Source organism: Grus americana, chromosome 16, assembly GCF_028858705.1.
Source record: "Grus americana isolate bGruAme1 chromosome 16, bGruAme1.mat, whole genome shotgun sequence".
In the NCBI taxonomy this organism is placed as follows: Eukaryota; Metazoa; Chordata; class Aves; order Gruiformes; family Gruidae; genus Grus; species Grus americana.
Window position 1 is genome coordinate 12973882 of NC_072867.1, and position 23001 is coordinate 12996882.

At 40.3% G+C, this 23001-nt stretch overlaps 1 protein-coding gene across 1 annotated transcript in view; it reads right to left on the reverse strand.

The window, feature by feature from the left end:
• LOC129213929 (transmembrane protein 132B-like) overlaps positions 1–23001 on the reverse strand; it is a 255465-nt gene that overhangs the window by 41633 nt on the left and 190831 nt on the right. Inside the window, exon 5 of the mRNA XM_054844788.1 lies at positions 7059–7202. Coding sequence (XP_054700763.1) covers positions 7059–7202 — 144 coding nt within the window. The remainder of the gene's footprint in view (positions 1–7058; positions 7203–23001) is intronic.

The following is a 23001-nucleotide window of genomic DNA, read 5'->3' on the forward strand; positions in this document are numbered from 1 at the left end:
CCCAGCTCCCAAAGATGGATGGAGATGAAGCTGACAGTGACTTGAGGTTGTTAACAGCTGATTTCATGGAGCTGACGATACTGACTCACTGGCACTAATCAGGTGAGATTAAAAGGACAGCATGGACAGGGAGACGGACTCACCAAATTAAACATTTGCACTTCAAAAGCTTTCTAGTTGAACAGCTGCCTGCCGTGGCCCCGACCTGTCCCCTGTTCTGGGGCAAGACAGAGTGGTTAAGCTTCCAGGGCTGTCAATCTCAAACCATTCAGAAGCACTGAAGAAAAAAATCACTTAAAAAATAAGATCTAGTTCAAAATGAATTGTGGAATAAACGAACTGGCACCAAAGTAAATCCATCACATAAATAAGTAGAGAGTATTTTCACTGCTTCCAGGAGGGGTTTGGACTTCTGGAGTGAGCTAATTTCTGCGTGAGTGACCACAATATAAAGCTCTTAGGTAATGTAGTGATAGGTACTCAAAAATATGATAGATGGAGAAATACGATTAGCTCCACTTTATGTAGAAGTACATGACATTCTTGATCACATACTTTAATGATGAAGCAGCTCCAGAACTTGGAAATTACAAGCTCTGGCTTTGTTTTCAGAGCTCCTGCATAAATAGTTGTAGTTAACAACTCCAGGCAGGCGTTTCTTTCTGTAAATTGTCCTAAGAATGTGCTATGAGTCTGCAGCAAGGAATTGTTCCCAAAAATTCAGTGTAATCTAAACTGGAGAACCACAGTATCCCTCCCTTTCCCTTGTTTGGTTTTATTTTTTTCCCCCGTGGTTCCTTGTAGCAGTTACTGTGCTGGGGTTAGAGATCACTGTGCCCAGCGTTGTTGAATAAGGTCCTGAGTTACTCACCTGCTCTTTGTCTGGAAGAGGGAAGAACCTTCCTCAAACTCAATCTATTTTAGCTATTACCTCTCCTGCCTTTCTTACACTATTTTTACTGCACATTAGATAAAGCCTAGCTGACTGCTGCTAGGAAAATTAGGTCTTCTATTGTTTTAACATTAATTATGGAGAGTTCAAGATAAGGTTTGTGTTAGAAAAGTAGGGGGTGGGAATGGTTTGAATTTTACTTTCATTATAATTAGACAGGAAATTATGAAAAGGTGAAAAATAATTCATTGAAGTGCTTTCCTCTAGCAAGCTAACAAGAAAAGTGCATTCTCGCACAGATGGAGTTCATGGTATATTATCGAAGCACCATTGTTCTTAATGTATGCCCTGCCGGGGCACGTTGAGCCTGTTTCTGTTGCACTCTACACGTGGGCAGAAATGGGCAGGATGAGGCCCTCTGACTCCCTTCTGTTCAATTGAGGGTCCTTTCTGGTACAAAAAAATTAGGCTAAATTAGTCTATGGTGTAACTCCATGGCAGCCATTTGAATTACTGCAGAGATTAATTTGAACCATCAGTCAATTTCTGCGTAACTTGCAAAGGACATGAAAATATGACTAATCGAAGAATGAATTAATTGGGCAGCTGTGTCCCTTTCATTTGCACACTACTGAGATAAACATTTGGACTAAGAAGCTGTCCTCATTATAATTTCCTCACTTGATGCTGCTTTGAAGGTGATGTTTATGACTACCATGTAACTACAATGTTTTCAGAATTTTTCTTCATGTGAAATTACTATGGTTCGGGCTTTTAAAGGCACTTTTACAGGGAGGAAAAAGGAGCATGTGGACGTTGCTTGGAGCTTCTAAGCAGCTGTAAAGACTGACTGTGCCAAAGCCCCTTAGGTTAGACTTCCCCCTGTAATACAACCGTCTCAAGGTGTTCCCTCCATCACTGATATTGGTCTAACTCTTTATTTCCCTCTAACTGTGGCTTGAAGGCCAGTGGGGAGCAAGTGAAACCCACTGTAACAGGCCAGGAAAACTTCAGCAGTGCTTATACATCCTGGCAGGATGGATGAGCAAAGGAGGTCCTTGCCATGGTACAACTGTTTTCATCTTTTTTTCAAGGCTTTTTTCCCCACCTGTGAAGACTGAGACCCCCTGGTTCAGCATACATATAGGAAGGTTCATCCCACCGTGCCTACAGCTCCTTTATCTCTCAGTGTTCTGTCCATCACCAGAGTAGCTGAATAATTTGTGCATAAATTCTATCAAGTTTGCACCACATCTTTCTTTTCAGCTTCACAACCCTATTTAGCTGTGGTTTGCAGGAAAAGTGGGACACGGGGAGAGAAGTCCTTCAAGTGAGTCCGTGGCAGAAGACCACTGAAGTTAATGAGACTCTAGTGGAGATAAGGATTTTGTCCATTCAAAGTCAACAGTAGCTTCAGAAACTATATAAGGCAGGCTGAGGCTGGGAAAAGGATGTATTTCTCCACCTTGTTTGCAGATAAGGAAGCGAGATTCCAAGGGGAATGAGTGATTTACCCACAGTCACACAGGAGATCAGCAAGAGATATGGAAATTAATGCTGAAAAGCATTTCAGTGCCTTAATCATAAAGCAAATCTTTTCCCTCGAATGCCAACAGCATTAAATGTTCCTTTTCAATAATGGAATAAGCAGAAGAGTTTCACTGACTTACAGTAATGTTTCCATCAAAAATTTTTAGAGGGTAGCCAGTTCATGTTAAAAGCGTTGGTCAGTATTGCAACCTTTGTCCAACTGTACGGACCAGCAATTGTAGGGACCGGGGACTGTAGCTGAACTGAGCAAGTTTACCTGTGAGATTCCTTTCAGGATCAAGTCATGCTAAGGTCAGAAACTGCAAGGTCAAAAAGTAATAGGTGTGTTTCATTATATTTACCATTAATTAGGTAGGCTTTGAAAAATGTGGACTGAAATATTCTCTTGCTGGGAAGCTATTAAACTGTTAGGCTGAGGGAATATATGGCTTAGAATAGGAAAGATTCACATCTCCTGTCTGCAAATAAATCACCTGTACATCATCTATCTATTTGACCATCTCTGAGTAGTATTTATATCAAGGTGATAGCTAGGTAGCTGCCCAGAGAAGCACGTTTTGTATAAACACATAATAGCCTGGGCCAAGGTCTGTTTTTATTTAAACTAGCTTCAATTCATTGCGTCTTAATTGAAAATAATGGTGTTACAGCAGTGATCAAAGAATTGTCCCATTAATTGTCTATTAAATCATTACCTATTAAACAGAAATAAAAGGTTAAGAATGCAACACACTCTGTTCTGCCCCAAAAATGGAATATCTCTCTCCAATTACAAAGAAACAATAAAGGCCGAATTAACAGTGAAAAGAAGCTTAAGATTAGGCAATTACATCCAAAATGCCTGACAACTCTTATTAGAGGGTTTAGCAGTACCACCTATACAGAAAAGGCAACACAAATTTGGAAACAAAGTCAATACTGACTTTACCAAAGGGGCTTGTAAAGGGAATATACATTTTTCTGAAAAAAATACAGGCACATAAACCCTGTACTAAATTTTAACTCAGCTAATTAATTGTTATGGATTCAATCTTGCAACCAATACATATATTTCCAGTTTAGAAATTATGCCTGAACAGCATTCAGTCTGAGAGCACCTCTCAGTAATTTGCGACTGAAATCCATTATAAGGATGCTGCAATTTTCACAAAAATAACACTACTCCCATTTTCTATGACCAGGACGAGGCAAGATGAACTCAGTGAAGACCGAATTCAGACCTCTTGTTTTTGTTCATTAAGTCAATATATTAGAGTTGGGTACCAGTTCTGGGAAAGAGTCCCGGAGGCATTCTCTTCTGTCAGTGGTTTGATACCCAAATAATTTCACAGAGCAGTCAAAGACCTGGTTTATACCCAACTTAGTCACTATCAAAAAAAAGGGGGAATTAGAGTGCAAATCTTGTAAAACCTGTGCAGAATTTTGGGCTATGTTTTGGTCTGCTCTATCCAGATCACTGAAAGGAATGGGAGGACACTCATCAACTTGAAGGTACTTTGGAACCGGTCTAATTCCACCTAGAAATACAACCCGTTTTGAAAAAGCAAGAAGGGAGGATGGTCAAAGGGCAAGAGCTTTGCTTTCTTGAAGTGTATAAATCCACAACAGCAACTGGAAATCTTGTCTCTGCTCACAGAGGTCATGTCAAGTCTTATTTAGTTGCCAGCTTCAGTGGACCTTTTAAATTTGGGAACCAGAACAACTTCATGCCCAGCTTTGACAGGATATCCGTATGGACAACTGCTGATTGAACTAAATGGACTTTAAACAGGCAGTGTTTTGAAACACAACATCTCCCTGATGTCTGCAGATACTAATTTTATTAGTGGAAGAGGAATTTTCTGACCTTTTCCTATCTGTTTCAGTCCAGTATTCTCTAACTACAGCAAGTCCTAGAAATACTAGAAACTCTATTAATGGAAACAAAAGTCCATGTACACCATCTTTTAGATCTGGATCTGGTTTTCTGAAGTGCAAAGAAAAGACAATCTCAGCAGTATGTTGATGATATATAACTTGGTGCTTGAGTTTATAATATGAACAATTCATTGTGAACTGATAAAGAATAGCTACTAATCAGATATACAGCAAAAAAAGAATAGCAAAATTCATCAAGAGAGTGTGTTCCTTTGAAAATCAAGTTAGTCATAAACAAAGATATTCATTCATGTTCCTTCTGGTAAGGACTTTAAAGGAAATTTGGCTTCCAGAAAAGGAAAATATGATGTCATGGTTTAGCCCCAGCTAGCAGCTGAGCACCACGTTGCTGCTTGCTCACCCCTCTCCACTGGTGGGATGGAGAGGAGAATTGGAAGAAAAAGGTAAAATTCGTGGATTGGGATAAGGACAGTTTACTGGGACAGCAAAGGGAGAGGGAAATAACAACAACAGTACTTATAACAGAATATGCAGGTGATACACAAGGCAATTTGCACACCCCCAGAGCCCAATGCCCAGCCCAGCCCTGAGCAGCGACCCTCCCTCCCCCGCCAGCCTCCTTTATATACTGAGCATGATGTCATGTGATATGACATCAATATGGTATGGAATACTCCTTTGCCTAGTTTGGGTCACCTGTCCTGGCTGTGTCCCCTCCCGGCTTCATGTGAAAATTAACTCTATCTTAGCCAAAAACCAGGGCGCGACTTTTTTCTTTCCCCATCTGATAGATAAGGGAAAATACAGAAGGTAGAGCACAGGCTGGAGACTCAAGAGACCTCCTCCATCACTGGCTGAGGCTAGACATTGGAACCGTCACTTTCATGAAAAAGAAAGTATTACGCTGATGTCCTTTGTAAAATGCTTTGAGGTCTGAAAACTGCTAGGCATCATTATTGCATAACTAAGCCCCAAGTTATCAACTTCTCTGAGGATACAATGGCACACATGCCTCTGCCCAATAACCTGAATTTTATTTATGAATGGTTTGCCTTCATGTTAAATGGAGATAAATCTTAATGAAAAAAGTTGGAAGCAAGTAGAAGTTGCCTAAGGCTTCTGCCCAAACCCATCCTGCCTTTCCTATAGCTACCTAGGATCAAATGATGTCATCTTCCCCTACTTGTAGGTCTCAGAAAGACGGAATATCTACAAAATGTACAGTTGCTCTGCACACTCTTTAACTGCAAAGGAATTTGTTTGTTGTTGGATCTAAAACCTAATGAAATTTTGGGGTTTTTTAGAGGATGTAATTTATTCCAAAAATTGGTAACAAGCTTATTCAGAGTTGTCAAAAATAAGATGGTGAATTTTTTGTTCCAGCATATCATCTTCAAAAAAAAATAGCTTTGCTGTGTGCAATTCTTTAGCCAGCTAAACAACATGAAAATTTATCTGACAAAGTACAAGCTAGCTATTAGGACCTTTGCAGTCTTATCTACAAAGAGGTTATAATAATAGGTTAAACATACACAGGTAAAGGATGTGGGTTTCCTCCAATGCAATCTGAAGAAAACTTAAAGAAGTGCTCACGTCTGGAATACATTCACACATGACGCAATTGGGGGAATTGGGAAATATGGGGAGGAACTTGTTTCCTGAAGACTACAAAGAAAGCTTATTGTAAGATCTACAGGTTACAGGATTACTATGGAAAAAGGATAACTATACTACCCTATTTTTATAGCATTTATATATAATATACTGCACTTCCCTGGAACTGAGACAAAGAAACTATCTTTCTAGGAAGAAATTCATAAATAATACAAAAAAACCCCATGCTTATAAAGAATTCATTGTAGTCAATTCTTAAGTACATTTAAAACAAGAAAAAACCACCCCCAAACCACAGGATAAAACAAATAAACCTATTAAATATATTCAAAAGTATTTCTTTTATGCTTAAAACTAGTAATGAGCTAAAAGCTGAAAGCGGTGCAATGGTGTCAGAAGTCACGCAGTCAATGTCTTCATAAAGTCACATTAATGCTATTTTCATCTCTCTGTCACGGGGGGAGAACCAGTTGAACAAATCATTAAAAAAAAAACCAAACCCACCACAAAACACAACATTGTTTAAAAACTCCCAGCTCTCGTTTTACGAATTTTTGCAATAAGATGGTTATTTTCTATTCTCTATCATGCTCCTCCAGATTTGGTACGGTTCAGTATCTTTACTTATAAGAAATTTCTGACTGGAAGCAGGTGATGAAGTCAGAAGCATGTAGGAAACCTTGCTGCACACTGTTACAATATACTGCATTAGTATTATTAAATAATGGATGCAGAAAAGCCACACAAAAGCAAAGCTCCCTATGCGGGGAGTTGACTTTTCCCAAGTGGGACGTATCAGAGAACATGTTCTTTCTCATCAGCACTGGCTGGCCAGCGAAGAAAGACTAGGACTGCTCTTCCAGCATCCTCAGCCCTCTCTCCCACATGGACACACCAGCACAAATGGCTCCGCATCAGTCTATGGAAACGTGCTAACCCTGCGTAACCTCTGGAGACCACTCTCCTCACTGCGCAGTGGAAAAAACCCACCACAGCAGAAACAGCCATGACAGTGAAACAACTGGTTGATGTAAAAACCTGAATGTGAGCCAGGTGCCAATATGGTGGTGGCGGAGGAGAAAAGGGTGAAAACTCCGTTCTCCACCTCATGTGGGTGCCTTACCTTTATGATGTCTTCGTCAGCTGATTTGCACTCAGTGGAGTCTGAAACGTCGACCACAGACCCATCCTCCTGCACAGCAACAACCTTGACCGGGACAGACACCGTTTTGCCCGTCAGAATGGCCGTGTTAAGGACTTCTGTGTCCTGTATGCACACACACACACAAGAGGGATGGGCGTTAGAGGAGCATAAAACCATGAGCATGCTGCAGGGGCCGGACTGATGAACCAAACCCTGCCTCTGACAGGGGTGGGGCAGAGGAGCGACCCTTCCTTGCACACACCCTGCCAGCTCCCTGCAGTCAATGGTTTAACAACTTCTTAATCCAAAAGTTGCATCTGGACTAGCAAGTTCTGGTTTTGACAAATATGAATTTACTCTTTTTGAGCCCATTTACAGGTTTGGCTGCTGTGGCAACGAAATCTGTAATGCAATTACGTGTGAAGGCACATCTGCGGCTTGGGAGAACCACAGCGCTATTCAGGTATGATCTCCAGAGGGTGTCAGTGACTCTTCCCACCCCCTTACCCCAGATCATGCCAGTGACTTGGGAAGTGATTACAATAACAGGATTTCTTTCTTACTGTTCCAGATAACAGTGTTGCAAGTCGATCATTTTCCCTTTTCAGGACACAAATACTTGAGAAAAACTACGCGTGAGGTAGGGTATTACAAACTAAGCAATGCCATCCATATACAATTTTTTTAATCTTTCCCCATCAAAATCCCACCTAAAGATGTTTTACCACGTTTATCTCTAATCCTGATGAATTCACAGTGCTGGCACTCTAATGGCTCCATTAACACAGCCTTCCTCTGTGTCTCAGTATGGCTACAGTTTGATTAATTACTCCAAATGAGTTGCCTCAGAGGTCCCTGCCTTGCGTAAGCAGGTATGCAGACTGGAGGGGAACAACCTCCAAACACCTACAGAGCAGCTTGTCTCTGCTTAAGCAGCGCTTACTGCAGGCCCAGAATGTGACACACATGCGGGGCAAGGAACAATCTATGCTTGCAGAGAGGTTCAGTTTGGCCTTCTCAAAAAGCCTGCGACAGGAAATACTGCTTTGAATCAATCCCCTTTTCATTTTTCAACTTCCATAAAACTAATGGCTTGCCAGTTGTAAAAAAAAAAAAAAAAAAAAAGTTGCTTCCAACTAATGTAACTTTAAATTCCGTTATTAGAATTGGTGGAAGAAGAAATGGATTTTAGTGAAAAATTTGATGGCAGCTTGCATAGGGAGATATATTCACTATCATTTGCTTCTGTCTGCTAGCTAGATTGATAGAAAATAATGGGCATTGACCACAAGCTAAGGACAGCTGGAGAAGACCAATAAATACTTGCAACTAAGATGTATTATTAATCAATATTCGGAAACTTCTACAAAAAGCACCCTGAATTAAATGAGTTGAAGTACTAATAACACTAGTGCCAGCTAACTAATACAGTCTACTAGAGCTTTATGGGCAGTCATGTTCCAGAAAAGCCTTTAAGCATGTACTTGAGTCCATTTCTGTTCAGAACAGCACTAAAAGTACGTGCTCAACTTGACACTTAGACTTCAATGTGATTTAAGCATTTAAGTGTTGTCCTGAATAGAGATGCTCATGAAATAAATATACTGTCTTTGTTCTGTTCTCTGTGAGGCACAAACCAGATGTTTTACACAGTTAATGACTGTCTAGTTTTTGTTTATGCTGAATGGGCTCATTTATAACCAGCTGCCATCCATGAGGGAGGGACACTGGGAAAGAGAGAAGTATGTGACAAAAGTAGAAGTGTGAAAGAACAACTGTAAAACCTTTTCAAAGACTGAGGTTTGAACAAAGCTAAGAAGAAAATGCACTGCCAGGTGAAAGAAAACAATTAGATGGACCTCAGGTGGAAAGAAGGTGCATAAGACAGGCAAAGAGGAACGGAGGGTGCTTCATCCACAAGTATGTCAGAGAAGAGGTAGGTAGATTTCACCAAACCAACAGCAAATATCCCATAAATCCTAAGCCATCAATCCAGTATGAACATATGCCAGGTATATGATGAAGACATGGTGGTCCTGTGTCCAGACGCTCCCACAAAGCAGTTTGCCAGTATGCTATTTCTAAGCCATTCTTCCACAAGAGACAGTCTTCTTCACGGGAAACAGTACTTTTGCCAAGGTCACAAACCACAAACACATGACTAATTCCACTTCAAAAGCCACTCAGCACAGCTATGTAACTCCTACATGCCAGGGGCAGGCAGCACTTGTATGCAATTACGGTCTGATCCAAAGCCCTACCAAGTCATAGATGAAAGGCTTCTTTTGACTTCGGTGGACTTGGAACCAAGGTCTCAACTAATTTCTCCTTTGGTTTTTGCACTGTTCGTTGTTATCACCCTCGTGTTGACCCTCATATGTGACAAAGGATAAACAAAATGTCTAGCCTCCTTTTAACTCCAAGTGCTGCTTAGCTACCATGCTGAAGTCAGACTTTGATGCTCTAAGGGATAATGCAAAGTTTATAAAACATTTGCATTCCTTTCATAAACTCCCTGTGAAGATGAGCATGAGAGAAAAAGCCTTAGACACCTCACAACCCTGGTATTTGTGGATGCTCTGTGTGTTGGGTCACTCTGAAATATGCTCATCCTGCTCTTGACACAAGCACTGTCCTGAACCTTCCCTCCTTCCCAGCGTGTTCAGGTGCCCACCGTGCTAATCAGCTGGTGCTGCTTGACAAAAACTACACTTCACTGGTAAGCAATTCTACTATATAAATCAATATTTCAGATGCCTGATACCTTGGATCGAGTGTTACACAAGTATAATAGGCTGTGTAAAGACCTTTTTAAGAGCTGGCTGTTTATAGACTGAAAAAATATATTTCCTCTGAGGAAGAAATATGAAGCCAGAACTGAACTAATTGACTGTCCATTAGATTTATAAACAGACTTCTTTTTTTTTAGTGCATCTTCAACAAGTAATAGCATTTCATCTAAATTCTGTTAGGCTTGTTTTATATTTCCATGGTAGGGTTTACTGCAGAAAAAAAAGTGTTACTGAATTTAAGATACCTGTGTTGGTTATTACTAACAGCATCTGAAATGTAGAGAGGGGTAATAATGTTGATTTACATAGGCAGGTCCTCCCGCATGGCACAGCATCAGTGAAACATCTGGAACAAGGCCCAGGGACCACCAGCACAAACCTCTAACTGCTGACGCTGCAAGATCCTGGGTGAAAAACTGGGAATCCCTTCCTATTTCTTTTGTCGAGGGTTTCAGCTGCCAGATCTTGACCAAAACCTTCAATTCAAGCAGCCTGGGTGGAAGCTACGCATTCATATTGCAGGCTCTATCCCTGAATAATAATTATGTGTGTTTATCTCCAGCTCCTTCTCTCTACCTGAATGCATTAGCACTTCAGCAGAGCTCTTCTTAATTACAACTGTAACCTGCTAATAGCGTTTCTTTGTTGTCTGAAGGAATCTACTTCTTATCCAGCCTAGGCTAAATTAAAATTTAATACAACATGAGGTCGCAACAGAACTAGGAAGCAAATGACAGCTGTTTAATTAAAACCTAAAGCTGATTAGATGGCACTACTGAGAGAAATACTCAAGAGGAAGAACAGAAAACTACTGAAACTCAAGGCCAGGATAATGGCTTTATTTAAATATGAATAAACCTGTGTACAGTCATAGTAAATGTTTGACAACTCATTGCTTTGGACAAATGGAGGGAAATGTGAACGGGACACGTATCAAGAGTCATGACAAAGCTGTGATTACCAACACCGCTGTTAGCTATGTATGTGACCAGAAGCAGGAATGACTGCAATAGGTTCACGACTGAAGAACTCCAGGCACAAAGTTCCCAATAATTAGGCTTTAAACAAGACCACACTGACCTAAATCCTCCTTAGGCATGTGATTCCATGGCAGCTCACCCACCTACTGTGAGCCGACATGACACGGTTTCCTGCCACTCTTCTGGTCGCAAAATAAAGACATGGAGAAATAGATTATGTGTCTCACAGGAAACCTTCTCAGGAGCCAGGAGCTGGGCACAGGTTATCTAGACCCCAGCCCAAAGCCACCAGCACATCTCTCCTGCCCCTGCGGGAGCAGCCAGCATCCTTTCCATGAAGTATGGCGGGGCACAAAAGCCTCACGCCGACCCAGTTTACTGTGACAGATATCATCCTTGTGATTAATGCACAAGCTGGATGTGTTTTTTCAGAGGTTAACAAAACATGCTACAGTACAGTAAACCCAATAAACACTCAATTGTAAATCAGGAGGGAAACCTAAAGCCAACCCTATTCCACTGACAAATGCTACAGCTAAATGCCTTTTGGCATTTAGTTGAAATGACTGTCTTCAGTGAAGAAGGCATAGAGCTGAAACATTTGTCTGCAGAATTGCATTCCTTCATTATTATTTTTTTCCCCAGAGTGTACCTCATGAAAATACATTTGTAATATTAGAAGGAATCTTTAGGAACCAGTTTTCCTGCCTGGAAACGGCATCTCTTAAAAAATGTAAATTATAGGGCAGATTGTGACGTGTGGGCTGGGCTAGGGGAGGTTTTTTTATTTGATAAATTATTCACCACCTTTTCCGCAGATCAAAGAGCAAGGCAATATAAGTCCATTAAGTAAGCTTAATATATAAATTAGATGCTTTGCTGAAATTATTATAATCCAAAGCAATTCTGTACTTTTTCCCCTTCATAGCTGAATACCATTTTAGGTTTCCAATACATATTAATGAAGCCAGGTTGCTAGAAAGCTATTTATATTTTTCACCATTATATCAGGTAAGATACCATTTTGTCACCCAATGGTGAGAACTAACAACTGGGATTATGTTTATGAAACATTAGAAAACATAAACTTGCATTGTTCTTTGTCCCTTTTTCCTCCTTACATTCATATACAGTCAGTCCACTTCACGCCCCACAGTAATGCCAGCAGGAGTGCTGCTAGCTGCTTTGGCAGATGGCTGATCAGTCGTTATTTGTGGGCTGAACTAGCAATCCTGCCTACCCAGGACTTGCCACAAGTCCGCAGAAGCTGTGCATGTGAAAGGAGTTACAAGTCCTAATAAAGGGCCGAACAACGGCCAATTCTTTATTCTGCAAATATCATTGCCGTGGAGCCATTGTGGAATCAGCTGTTTACCAAGTTTTCAGGTGTCAGAGGGGGGGCCTAAAGTGTAACGGCACACGAGTCCTCCTGCCCTGACAAGCACACGTGTTGCTAGAAGGTCATTCCTGCTGCCCTCCAACCTTCCTCTGTCTCTGGCTGTTTCCTCATTTCAGCTTCTTATCCAGCATATTGTTATTGGGAGTGATCCATTATGACAGATGGCAAATCAGAAATACTGCAGGCTATCGTGTCAAAGTTAAAGGTCATCCTTTATCTCCTTTGTTTACCTGCATAATAGCTTTACTTCATATTGGGATCCCAAAGGAAGAACAGGCAGGCATATATTTTCTGCAGGAGAAATTAATTAATGTAGTTTGAACCATACACAGAGGTTCTTAATCACCGATTCTTACAGAACAATGTAAGCAGCAACTATTAGCCTAATTGAATATTATTCTAGATGTATATTAGTGTGTGCTGCAAAAACAATGTGCTATAGCACAAAAAAGCATGATACAGAGACTGCAAAGTGGAATCTTATTTCATAACTTGTCTTTTTGCTACAGATACACTGAAGGAAACTCTTAGGAGAGTATACCTGGCATGCGCAATCAGCTGGAGTGGTAATTCTGTCTTGGAGTTCATGGAAACTAAAGCTGAGATTTATTCCATTACCGTGTTTTTTTATAAAGGAAATTCAGCTCATTTTGAGGTTCATGTAGGATGAATACGCAAAACCTGCTGCTGAAGGTGAAACCTGATTAGAAGCACAGATACTGTCATATCTGTGACCTGAGGCAGTTTTATTTTATTTTTTATAACTCAGAACAGATCTGCCCCCATTAAGCAAAGGTTCAGAACGCAGCCTGGTGCACTTGGCAGAAGTAATTGCAACCTGTCAGGCAGTCTCCACTGTCTCAGCTAAGTACCAGTGCCTTCTGCATGAGCAAAAGACCTTTTCTGAGACTGGGCTCGTGCTATTTCGCTTCAGCCCATTATGTCCCAGTAGAGTTTATTCTGCTCTGAAGTACATACCTGAGGTAGAAGGAATGGGAAATTCTTACAGCTGGAGAGCAACTATCACATATCTGATTTTAGTTGTCCGCACAGAGAACAGACACCAAGAGCTCCTGGCTTGTGTTTCAGGACCTTTTAGTACACCAAGAAATACAGGACCTAAAGTCGGCCTAAAAGTGTGGTAAACTCTGCCAGTCTGCTAGAATTTACACTACATTTAGAGATCTGTATAGTACCTGAGCATTCATCTGACAGACTTGTGCCCGTTCTTCTCAATAGTGACTGGTAACCATTAAGTATATTTACAATTTTGCAATTCATTTAAAGATGCTAGTTTTTCCCTTTGTATTCCAGAAAAACATGATCATGCTTTGACTTAATAAAATCACGGGTTACCTCCAACTGAAATCAAACGATATCCCCCTGAATTCAAGAGAATACAAAATGAGTAGACCTGTCTACTCAAGAGCAATGACATGAGCCTCAGTACAAACTGATACACTAATGATTGTTTTCAAATGGCCATAAAATAATAATATGAACACTCCTCAAAGGCATTGCTTTTTCCACGGAAAAATCTAGGGAGGCCATGCTTTGCCTAGTTTATGGAACGTAACTATTGGGTTCACTTGAGTACCAACAGTAGTCAAAGATACAATTTTCTGGCTCTGTATCTTTGTCTCACAGGCTTAATAATATTTAACAACATTGTGGATGGCCATTTTGAAGAATTTCTTTCAGACACTTCTCTAACTCCTTTCCTAGTCATCACAATTTCTCTCAGAGCGGCTGGAAGGAGTGTTTTCTGGAGGAAATTCTATGCCACCAGTGCAATGGGAGAGCTGGCAACTCACCGGCTTGAAAAGGCTTCAGTTTCACAAGTGCAAAACTACAGACATTGAAACATAAGGTTGCGTATCACATGAGTTTACTGCCGCAATCTGTGTGCTCATCTTTTACCATGAGTGCTACCTGGGCAGAAATCCATGTCCTTCTGTAATAACAGCTGTTTAATGCTATAGAAGAATGCACAAATTAATTACAGCATGTCTACACGACTTCCCAACATCCTGCAGGAGCATCCTCTCATGGAGGGACTGTGGGTTCTCTTTCTGCTTCGGACACGGTGACTTGCTTCATTAAGCCATTCACAGAGTGGCTACTGCTTAAGAATATCTATTTATGAGCAGAAAAAGATACATGGGAAAGCAACTGTGACATCATGCAAATCCCCTGATAGAAGACAGTTGTCTAATATTCGCTAGACAAGGGGGTCAGAAGAACTGGATTTTATATCTTCTCCCTCAGCATATTTCAAACAGCGGTGTGAGTCCAGAGCTCATAACGTACCAAGCAAATTCAATAAAGAACTGTATTTTCTGGACAGCACTAGATGCATATACTTATTAACTATATTTGAGAAGCACAGTATCGAGTTTAAAATGGAATAGAGATCTACTAGATGCTCACATTCATCGTCCTGCAAAAGGAGGATATAATTTTCCGAAGAACATGGATCTGACAGGAAAGACCCATGCCTTACCCGAAGAAGTATTATGTTTTTTCTTGAAGATGGTCCGTCTTATCTGTCAGGACCAGACTGCTGTACTTACTTATTTTACCTATGTAAGCAATTTCATGGGCTTGCATTCAACTGCTCTCAGATGTAAAGCTTACACACACACTGCAGCAGGACGGGCTTTTCAGACAGCAAATGCTTTGGAAGCAGAGCGTTTCCCAGTGTCTGCTCTCCCTCAGAAAGTCTCTTCTCCTCCCAAAGCGCCTGCGGTGAGTGATTCATTCTCTGGCAGCTCCTGTCTTAGGCCAGCATAAGTGATGCTTTGGAAGTTTTATCTCTCTCCATTGCCTATTAAAGGGCTCAGGTGTCTACTTTAGACGATATCTAGAATCAGGCAAGAGAAACTCAATCCCTTCCTGCTTTCAAAATTATCAACAATCAGTACCTATACATTACTGTTAGCTCCTTTACTCCTAGGAGCTAACAGTACTCCTAACGAGTTTTACACCACTGCGTGTTTCCTACAGTGACTTCACAGCTGATACAACCATGCCTTTTAGCTACTTCACTTCATAAAGCTGCCTACTGCTGTATTGGATGCAGTGAAAATAAAAAGCAGGAGAATGTATCTGTAGCCAGTCCAGGCAACAGCCTTTACTATCCTTGCACACTCAGAGCTTTCTGGTGGTTTATTCACTGATTTTAGGAGCGTCCGTCAACTGCACATTGGTCGTCCTTGCACTGCACTCCACTTGAACAAAGTGTTGCCTTTCAAGTCTTCAACGTTTACTTTCTACCTAAACAAACACTACAGAAGTTGTCTCCTGCCTGTGTTCAGAGCTGCCTGAAAATTGTTTTGACAAGGAGAAAAAAAAAAGTTTCTTGACAAAAATCAAAAAAGCTTAAAAAATACACCTGTGAGAATATTTTCTTTTGAAAAATCTAAAATTAAAAATTGTGATTTTTTTCAAATAAGAAAAAAAATACTGTTTTATTTGAGGTGAGTTTTTGAAAGTCTTCTGACTGATCTAGGGACCACTGGAGTTTTTTTCCTTGCTTCCTTCCTTCCTTTGCTCCTTCTTGGCTTGAATTTTGTTCTTCATTTTAATTTTTCAGTCTGTTCACCTTGTACCTATTCAGAAGTGCTGCCTTGTTCTGACATGCCCCTATGTCTAATTTTTTTTTTTGCTCAGATTTTATAAAGAACAACTTTTTTATTCAAGTTCAGAATTAAATTCCTTTTTTGTATTCATGATTTAATTTCTCAGTGAACTCTTGTGCAATGTATTTATTTCCTGCAGACTAGGACAATATCGTCTGTTTCAAAAGCGGAGCCACTGCTTTCAGAACATCAGTATTTTTCCAGAGTCCATCAGCTTTTAGGAGACATAGTCCCTTCAAACTGAAGACTGTTTTAAGAACCTGTGAGCAAAAGAAAAAAAAAAGACCGACTGGATTCTGCTCTCTGCCAAACTGGTGCAAGAGGCAGTAATTATAATAAAGACCATGAAGTTACACAAATGTAAAAGTCCTGTGAAATCAAGATCAAACTATTTAATTTTTCATGTTTTCCCCTGTTCTCTTTCATCTGTTCTAAAAATTACATATTGAATGATTTATTTAAATTACTCCTTATAGTATCTTGTCTTTCCACAATACTTCAAAAACAGTTCTCAGCTCTACCAAGGACAACAGGACAGTTATCTTCATTATACAGCTAAAATAACTGAGGCAGAAGAAATCCCACCAGGCCAGGGACAGATCAAGAAATGGAATCCATATTCCCAGTGTCCTAGCTCCATGCTTTTTCTGAGAGGTTACGCTCAAACTTGCTGTCTTCAGGCTGTTGATTCTGTACAGTTTAAATACCAATTCACACATCTTTCCTACTAAATGGCCTTTTTGCATAAATAGTAAATGCTGAGCCTGCAACTTTTCAAACAGTTAATTTATTGGTTGGTTAACTGAAATTCAGCTGTGCGGCAAAACAAATATCAGTGACTGTAAAGAAATATAGAGGGCTACAAATAAAGCAACCAGTAACAGATGCCAGGAAAGAAAGAAAGACTGTATTACTTGTCACCTTTCTTAAGTGGAAAATGATAATGGCATATTAGCATATATTCTAATGCCACAGACAGCTGAACACGCTCAAGAAAAACCACAGAATACCTCTTACTATAAAACTATTGCAAAACGTTCCACTTTGAGAGGGCTTCCGATGTCATCTCGCAGGTGGTTTGAAACAGGGCAAGACAGTAGCAGACAAGGGGGATGACATTAATATTTCTCAGGAAAAGAAATAGAAAGTGACAGTATTACTGGTTTTCGATAGAAGCATTCTGTAAACAGACAAAGGTCTTCCACTTATTATTCTATGAAAGTAAGTATATATCAAAATCACAGCATGTTTCTTTGATAAAGAATTTTAACAATGGTTCCTTGCCCTTACACCTCAGCACCAAACTCAGTCCAAGCAGGGACTCCAACTTTTAAACTGTTTCTAAACTACAGGAAGCAGTGGCTGACTTGGTTTTCCATCTCAACAAAAGATGCTGAAGGACAGAAGGAAAATGAAAAAAGACTTCTATCTTTCCTTCTAAAGTAGTATCTTCATAATTAACCTTTAGAAGTCATTAAGACATTATTCAAATTCAAACTTTACAATCTATTTCTTTAGAACTTGTTACATTATGAGTAATGGGAAAAATGCTGATCTTCCAGAAAGATAAACTAGGTACAGCAAGGGAGGAAAAAGAGAATTACCCAATTCATGTTGAAGAACTCATCTACAAGAACTATCTCAGTGGAGGAACACTTCTCCCATTTGCTGCCATTTTACTTAATGGGAGACACAAAATTACACAGCCTGACTCAGTTGCAAAGAGAAATTAGATCACCACTACTGGACTGTTCAAATGGAATGAATATTTGCTATTTGCCTCCATTAAGGAAATTTATCTTCCTTAAAATTGGCTGTGTTAACCATTCATTCTTTACTTTTTCTCTAAAAATGGGCAGATTTCCAAATGATAATACATTTATTTCTTCTTTTGCAGTACCAATTTCAAATTGTTTACTGTTGTGGGGTGGGAAGACGGCCAGGTCTAATGCCATATTCTTTCTTGTACTGCAGCTGATGGGGTCCTCTTGCTGCATAGTCATTGCTCCTGCTAAATGGACAGACTAATACAAGGGAAGATGCTTTTTACCAAAGACACAGCTTAAGAAAAGATAAGGTTCTCTGGCATTTTGGCACATCATTTCAGCAAAGGATTGACAAAGAAGGAAAAAGTGTTGCACCTAAAGGCCTTCATAAACGTAACACAGAATTCCAGCTCAAAAGTGCTTTCAGTTGAAAGCACCCCTATACAATTGCCACACAGAAAGGAGCAAGCTCTCCTCACCTTCCACTTCTCCTTATAATTTTGGCTCTTTCCCTTCTTTTCTTACACCTTGAAGTAGTCCACCACCTTCTCCCTCCCTGATGACAGCTCACCTCCTCGGTGGTTGAAATGCGCCCGCACGGCACAGATGTGGCCCAGTACTTCCCACATTCTATTTTCAAAGTGTTCCTCCAAAAAGGGAGGGTCTTACATAAATCAAATTCTAAACTCTCATTCAAAGACCCGTAACATTGTACATCTACTTCATAAGAGTACGAACAGCAACACAGCAAAGAACGTTTAGCTCTGCATGTGTTGTGACCTCGTGGTGAGCTGAGGACCCAGAGGTGGAACATCTTCCCCAGCACTCCACCACTTCCCACACTGTCTCAGCACGGCCTCAACATACTCTTCTCAGGTTTTTGATGGAAAACACTTTAGGAATAAAATCAAAGGTCATGTCACAAGTGAAGTGTGTTTACGTTTAAATCCACACTGTGAAGGTATGAATGTAAAACATAGGCGGGAGTATTCACCTAGGAAAGCTGAACCTGGGTCTGGGAACAAGAAAGTCCACACAAAGAAATTAGTGAGAACATGGTGAGGAAAGTATCTCATTTGCACTACTGAATTTTCAAATTTTCTAGGCAACAGGAATGATCTGTAAATGGATAAACTGGATCTTGAAACAAAAACTATGTTTCAATACATCTTTGTTTCTTTGCTATGATGCAACTTCATCGCTTTCCAAAAGCCCAAGAATTATTGCCAGAAGGCACCTTGTAACAAAAAGCTGAAATAGATGATCGAAAGTTTCACTCCACACTCCCCTGCTTTACTGCAGGTCAGTTTTGGACAAATGTTTGTTCTTTTCATGGCCAATATGATACAAAGTGGTCAACCAATGCCCAACTTCTAAGTCACAGGACCATAACAACTACATCAAACATACCTTTCTATTTGCTCTTCATTTTTTGTTAAATGACATTGACATTTAACTAACTGTTCAAAGGTTACACTCTTTTAAATGCAGCAGCACCTGGCATTTCAATGCGGTTTTTCTTCCTCTTTGTTAATGAAGGCAATTGTGCAAGTTGGTGTTGATTTACTTTTGGCTTTTCCTCCCAGTAATGTTGTAATTGAACTCTGGTACGTATATCCAACGCAATCTCACAAAAGCTATTATGGAGAACAAGCCAGAATAAAACTGCAACTTTACTTCTTCCTAATGACAAGGTGTGACAGGAGTGGAAGAGAAGATGACGTGCAAATTTCCTGGCTGAGTAGCGCTGGACACGGACACGTTAAGCAGAAGCATTTCAGGAGGCAGCCATCTGACAGCGCTGTCTCCAGGCAGGCATGGCTTGCAGCAGCTTCCTTCTCTGCAGCAGCATTTCTGTTTTGTTTGGGGTTTTGGGGTTTTTTTCTCTTTTCTTGGCTAAGAATCTCATAAACAGTTTCAATCAAAAAAGCCTCATTCCAGCATGCATTGCTGTTCAGTCCAGAGGGGAATAAACCTAGAATCTGGGAAAATTAGTGCAGAGGACAAAACTTTAGAACCCATTAAGCATAGCTGTGTAAGCATAGCTGCTGTAGTCTGTATTTCACCAACTTTTATGCTAACTCTTCCCACTTATTCTGCATGGTCTCTTGGGGAAAACAAAGCCAGAAACCCTACGTTTGATTAAAAAAACATTGACATGAAAGGTGGACTGGGATATGATATATAAAGATTTTGCTATTTTTACATGTGCAGTGATATTTAGAAAGGTTGGAAATGATGTTTAGATTTCATCTATTTCTGGTCAAATGGATTGCCAGAGCATTATTCTGACAGTGGCTGTCTGCAATTCAATGGCAGTGAATAAGCAGAAAATGTGCTAGGTTCTAGGATTTCATTCATAAAACGTTGCAAAATTAATTCAGCTGAGGTGGGAGCTGTAGCCTTTTCATGTGCGCGTGATTTTCAGAGCACGACACACCTGAGAGCACACCTCTCTCCAGGGCAAAGTCCCATTAAGAGATTATTTCTGACAATTACAACCACCACACCGGTGTTAATTGTATGGCATCTCTCGTTCTCAGCTCTGCAGCACCACGTGAAGGGGGCTGACGCCCGATTTCCAGCCACTCCAAGGGGCTCCTGCATGCACAATGAGTAAAGCACTGTGCTGCTCTGCACCCGATCCTGAACATCACACGTCCAAACGCACCAGAGCGAGACAGCTCAGGTTGCCATGCAATCTCCACACTGACAGCCTTCGGCTATTTATCAGAGACCAAAATGATTTAGCTGTTTTTGCACTTCCAGGCTGCAGTCCGAAGAGTTTTGGTTTAGACCACATGAAATTGCAGCTTGCAGGTTACTCAAGGTGGAAGCTCCTAGATGACGTAGAAACACCAGCCAACACAGCATGTCCTTATTCACTTGTTTCACAGAACTTCATGCAAAAGTTCAGGCTTTTTGTGTCTCGCAGACCAATCTTGCTAGTAATTCTCCCCTGAAATTTATGTTTAAAAAACCACCATAATTTGGCTGCTGAGATCAGCGTCTCTACTGACAACATGTTTATCTGTCCAAGACCCAGTGTCACTTTGAAGACAGATTTTTCTTCTCACACAAAGTTTTCTGATCTGCATTTCACTGATGACTAAAACTTTAATTTAATATTTTGTTCACATGCCCACAAGGAAGGGTTTGAACATTATTATAAATTGAAAAAAAAATAGACACTGATTAATTGAGTAGATTAACCTCCAAAACACTTGGACAGCTGTTTCAACATACTGTCTTTGAGGCCAATATGCTGAAACAGCTGTTCTTATATGTAAGGTAAAATTGTCCGCTTTGTTTTGCAGTGTGAATACTCCAGGTCTGTTTCATATCTTAGCAACTTTAATGTACTGCCAACATTTTTTATAATTTGCACACATTTTTTTTCACATTATTAGCAACTTCACCAATGTCAACTCATTGTTCAGCAATATGCTCAAAACCAAAGTCAAGTGGCTTTCTGTCATCTTTACATGCAATCCACATACTCATGCTGCATGCTGCTGGCTGTAGCAAGCTGCTTACAGAATGGGTGAATGAATTTGATTATTTTTGTATATAGTTTTACAATAGCACAAGTGTTCCTTAAATGGAAAGCATGTTCTGGTTCTGGGCACTTTCTTCCCTTGTTTCCAAGGCAACTCAATACACAGACACATGCAAACACACACGTGCGTGCTATTAATATTCTTTTCTGATGTGAGAGATTTCTTCCTTTATCAATGAAACACTAGCCAGCTTCTGTAGTAGTGAAAGCCTAAGACAAACTTCTCACAGAGTAACTCACAGCAAGAAAACATTCAAGAAACTTTTCCCTTCCATTGTACACTTAGACCACGTTTTAGAAACTTTTCGCATCAAGATATCCTGTTTCTTCTAACCACATAAATAAGGAATCTTGAGTCTACCTCGCAACGTCCTTGTTTTCCTTCTACAACGCAATACTTTCAGTCAAGCTCTTCCAAAGAGAAGGAAATAACCTGGCAGGCTGGTTTGTGCACATGTGCGTCTGTATTTCCTCCCATGACTAAGCAGCTGACAAAAACGATGGCACTTTGGTCTTAAGGAAGGGTGTTACGGCCTCAGTAAGCCTTGCAAGCGCCGGTCTGCAGAAGTTGCACGGCTGCACCTGGCACTTGGCACAGGAACACGCTGAATCTGTTCTGTGTTTCTAATGAAACGCATTTCGGAACCAGTAAGGCCTAGGCACAAAAATGATTTGTCATGCTCAGCACTCCATGCTAAATCACATTTATACTGTCTGATTTTCAGTTGTAATCCTCTTTGGAATTCGCTTAATTGTTGGGCTTTTAAGAGCAGGGGATCAGGTACGGACACTGAGTAATGAGTGAAAACTGCAAAGGCAAAGAAACAGCTGAATCGGTCAGACTCTTAATCTCAGACGCGAGATGTGACAAAGGGAGGCAGCTGGAAATTGCAAGAGATGCTTTGAAAGAAAGCACTTTGAATCCTTGTTGGTTTATTGTTGTTTCCATCTCTCTCATTTTTTTCCTTTGCATAACAAAAAGACCTGCTGATTGCTGTTATTGCCTGGGGTTTTTGTACTTGCCATTCCCGCACTGAATGTCAGTGTTTTGTAGGTTTTCAGAGTACATCTTTGGACCAGAGTTGGCTCTTGCCTATCTAAATATCCTGTTACTCAAAACAGCATGGTGGTACACACAAATCTGGTCTATCCTTAGGGGTCAAGTGCCATTTCCAAAATAAAACCTCCTTTTAAAGTACATGTTAGAGGTATTTGCAATAATACTAAGTTAAATGGCAATGCAAACTCGGGGCAAGGCAAATTCAGGCAAAGGGTCGTACTCAGATTGCACTTATACCAGGTATGGATTTGAAGGGACATAAATGTGATTTACCTCCAAGCTTAACGGCAGGCAATTATGCTGAAGTGGGACACTACTTATGCTGAATTCGGTTCAGTTTAGGGGCTGATTTAGAAACAGCTGTCTGTGATTTATTATATAGAGAATGCAGTAGAATTCCACTAACATCAGCAGAATACCCATGCATTTCACAGCAGCCACACCAGGGAACGTGGACCTCTTTTCCATACCTGAATACGTGATGCTCCTCTTTTGCATAAATATTTGGAGCTTTAGTTTAAACAGTTCTACTCTATTCTAAAAAACACGGAAAAAGAATTCAGCATACCTGGTACATCTGAAGTTGCATTATGTCACCTCTTGTTTATAAATAATTTTTTAAAAGAGTAAAATCTTCAGTAGATGGGAAATCCCTGACTTCAATGGGAGTTCCACTATCTTGCACTAAGAAAATAGTTTGTGAATACAATTCCCTTAATTCATGC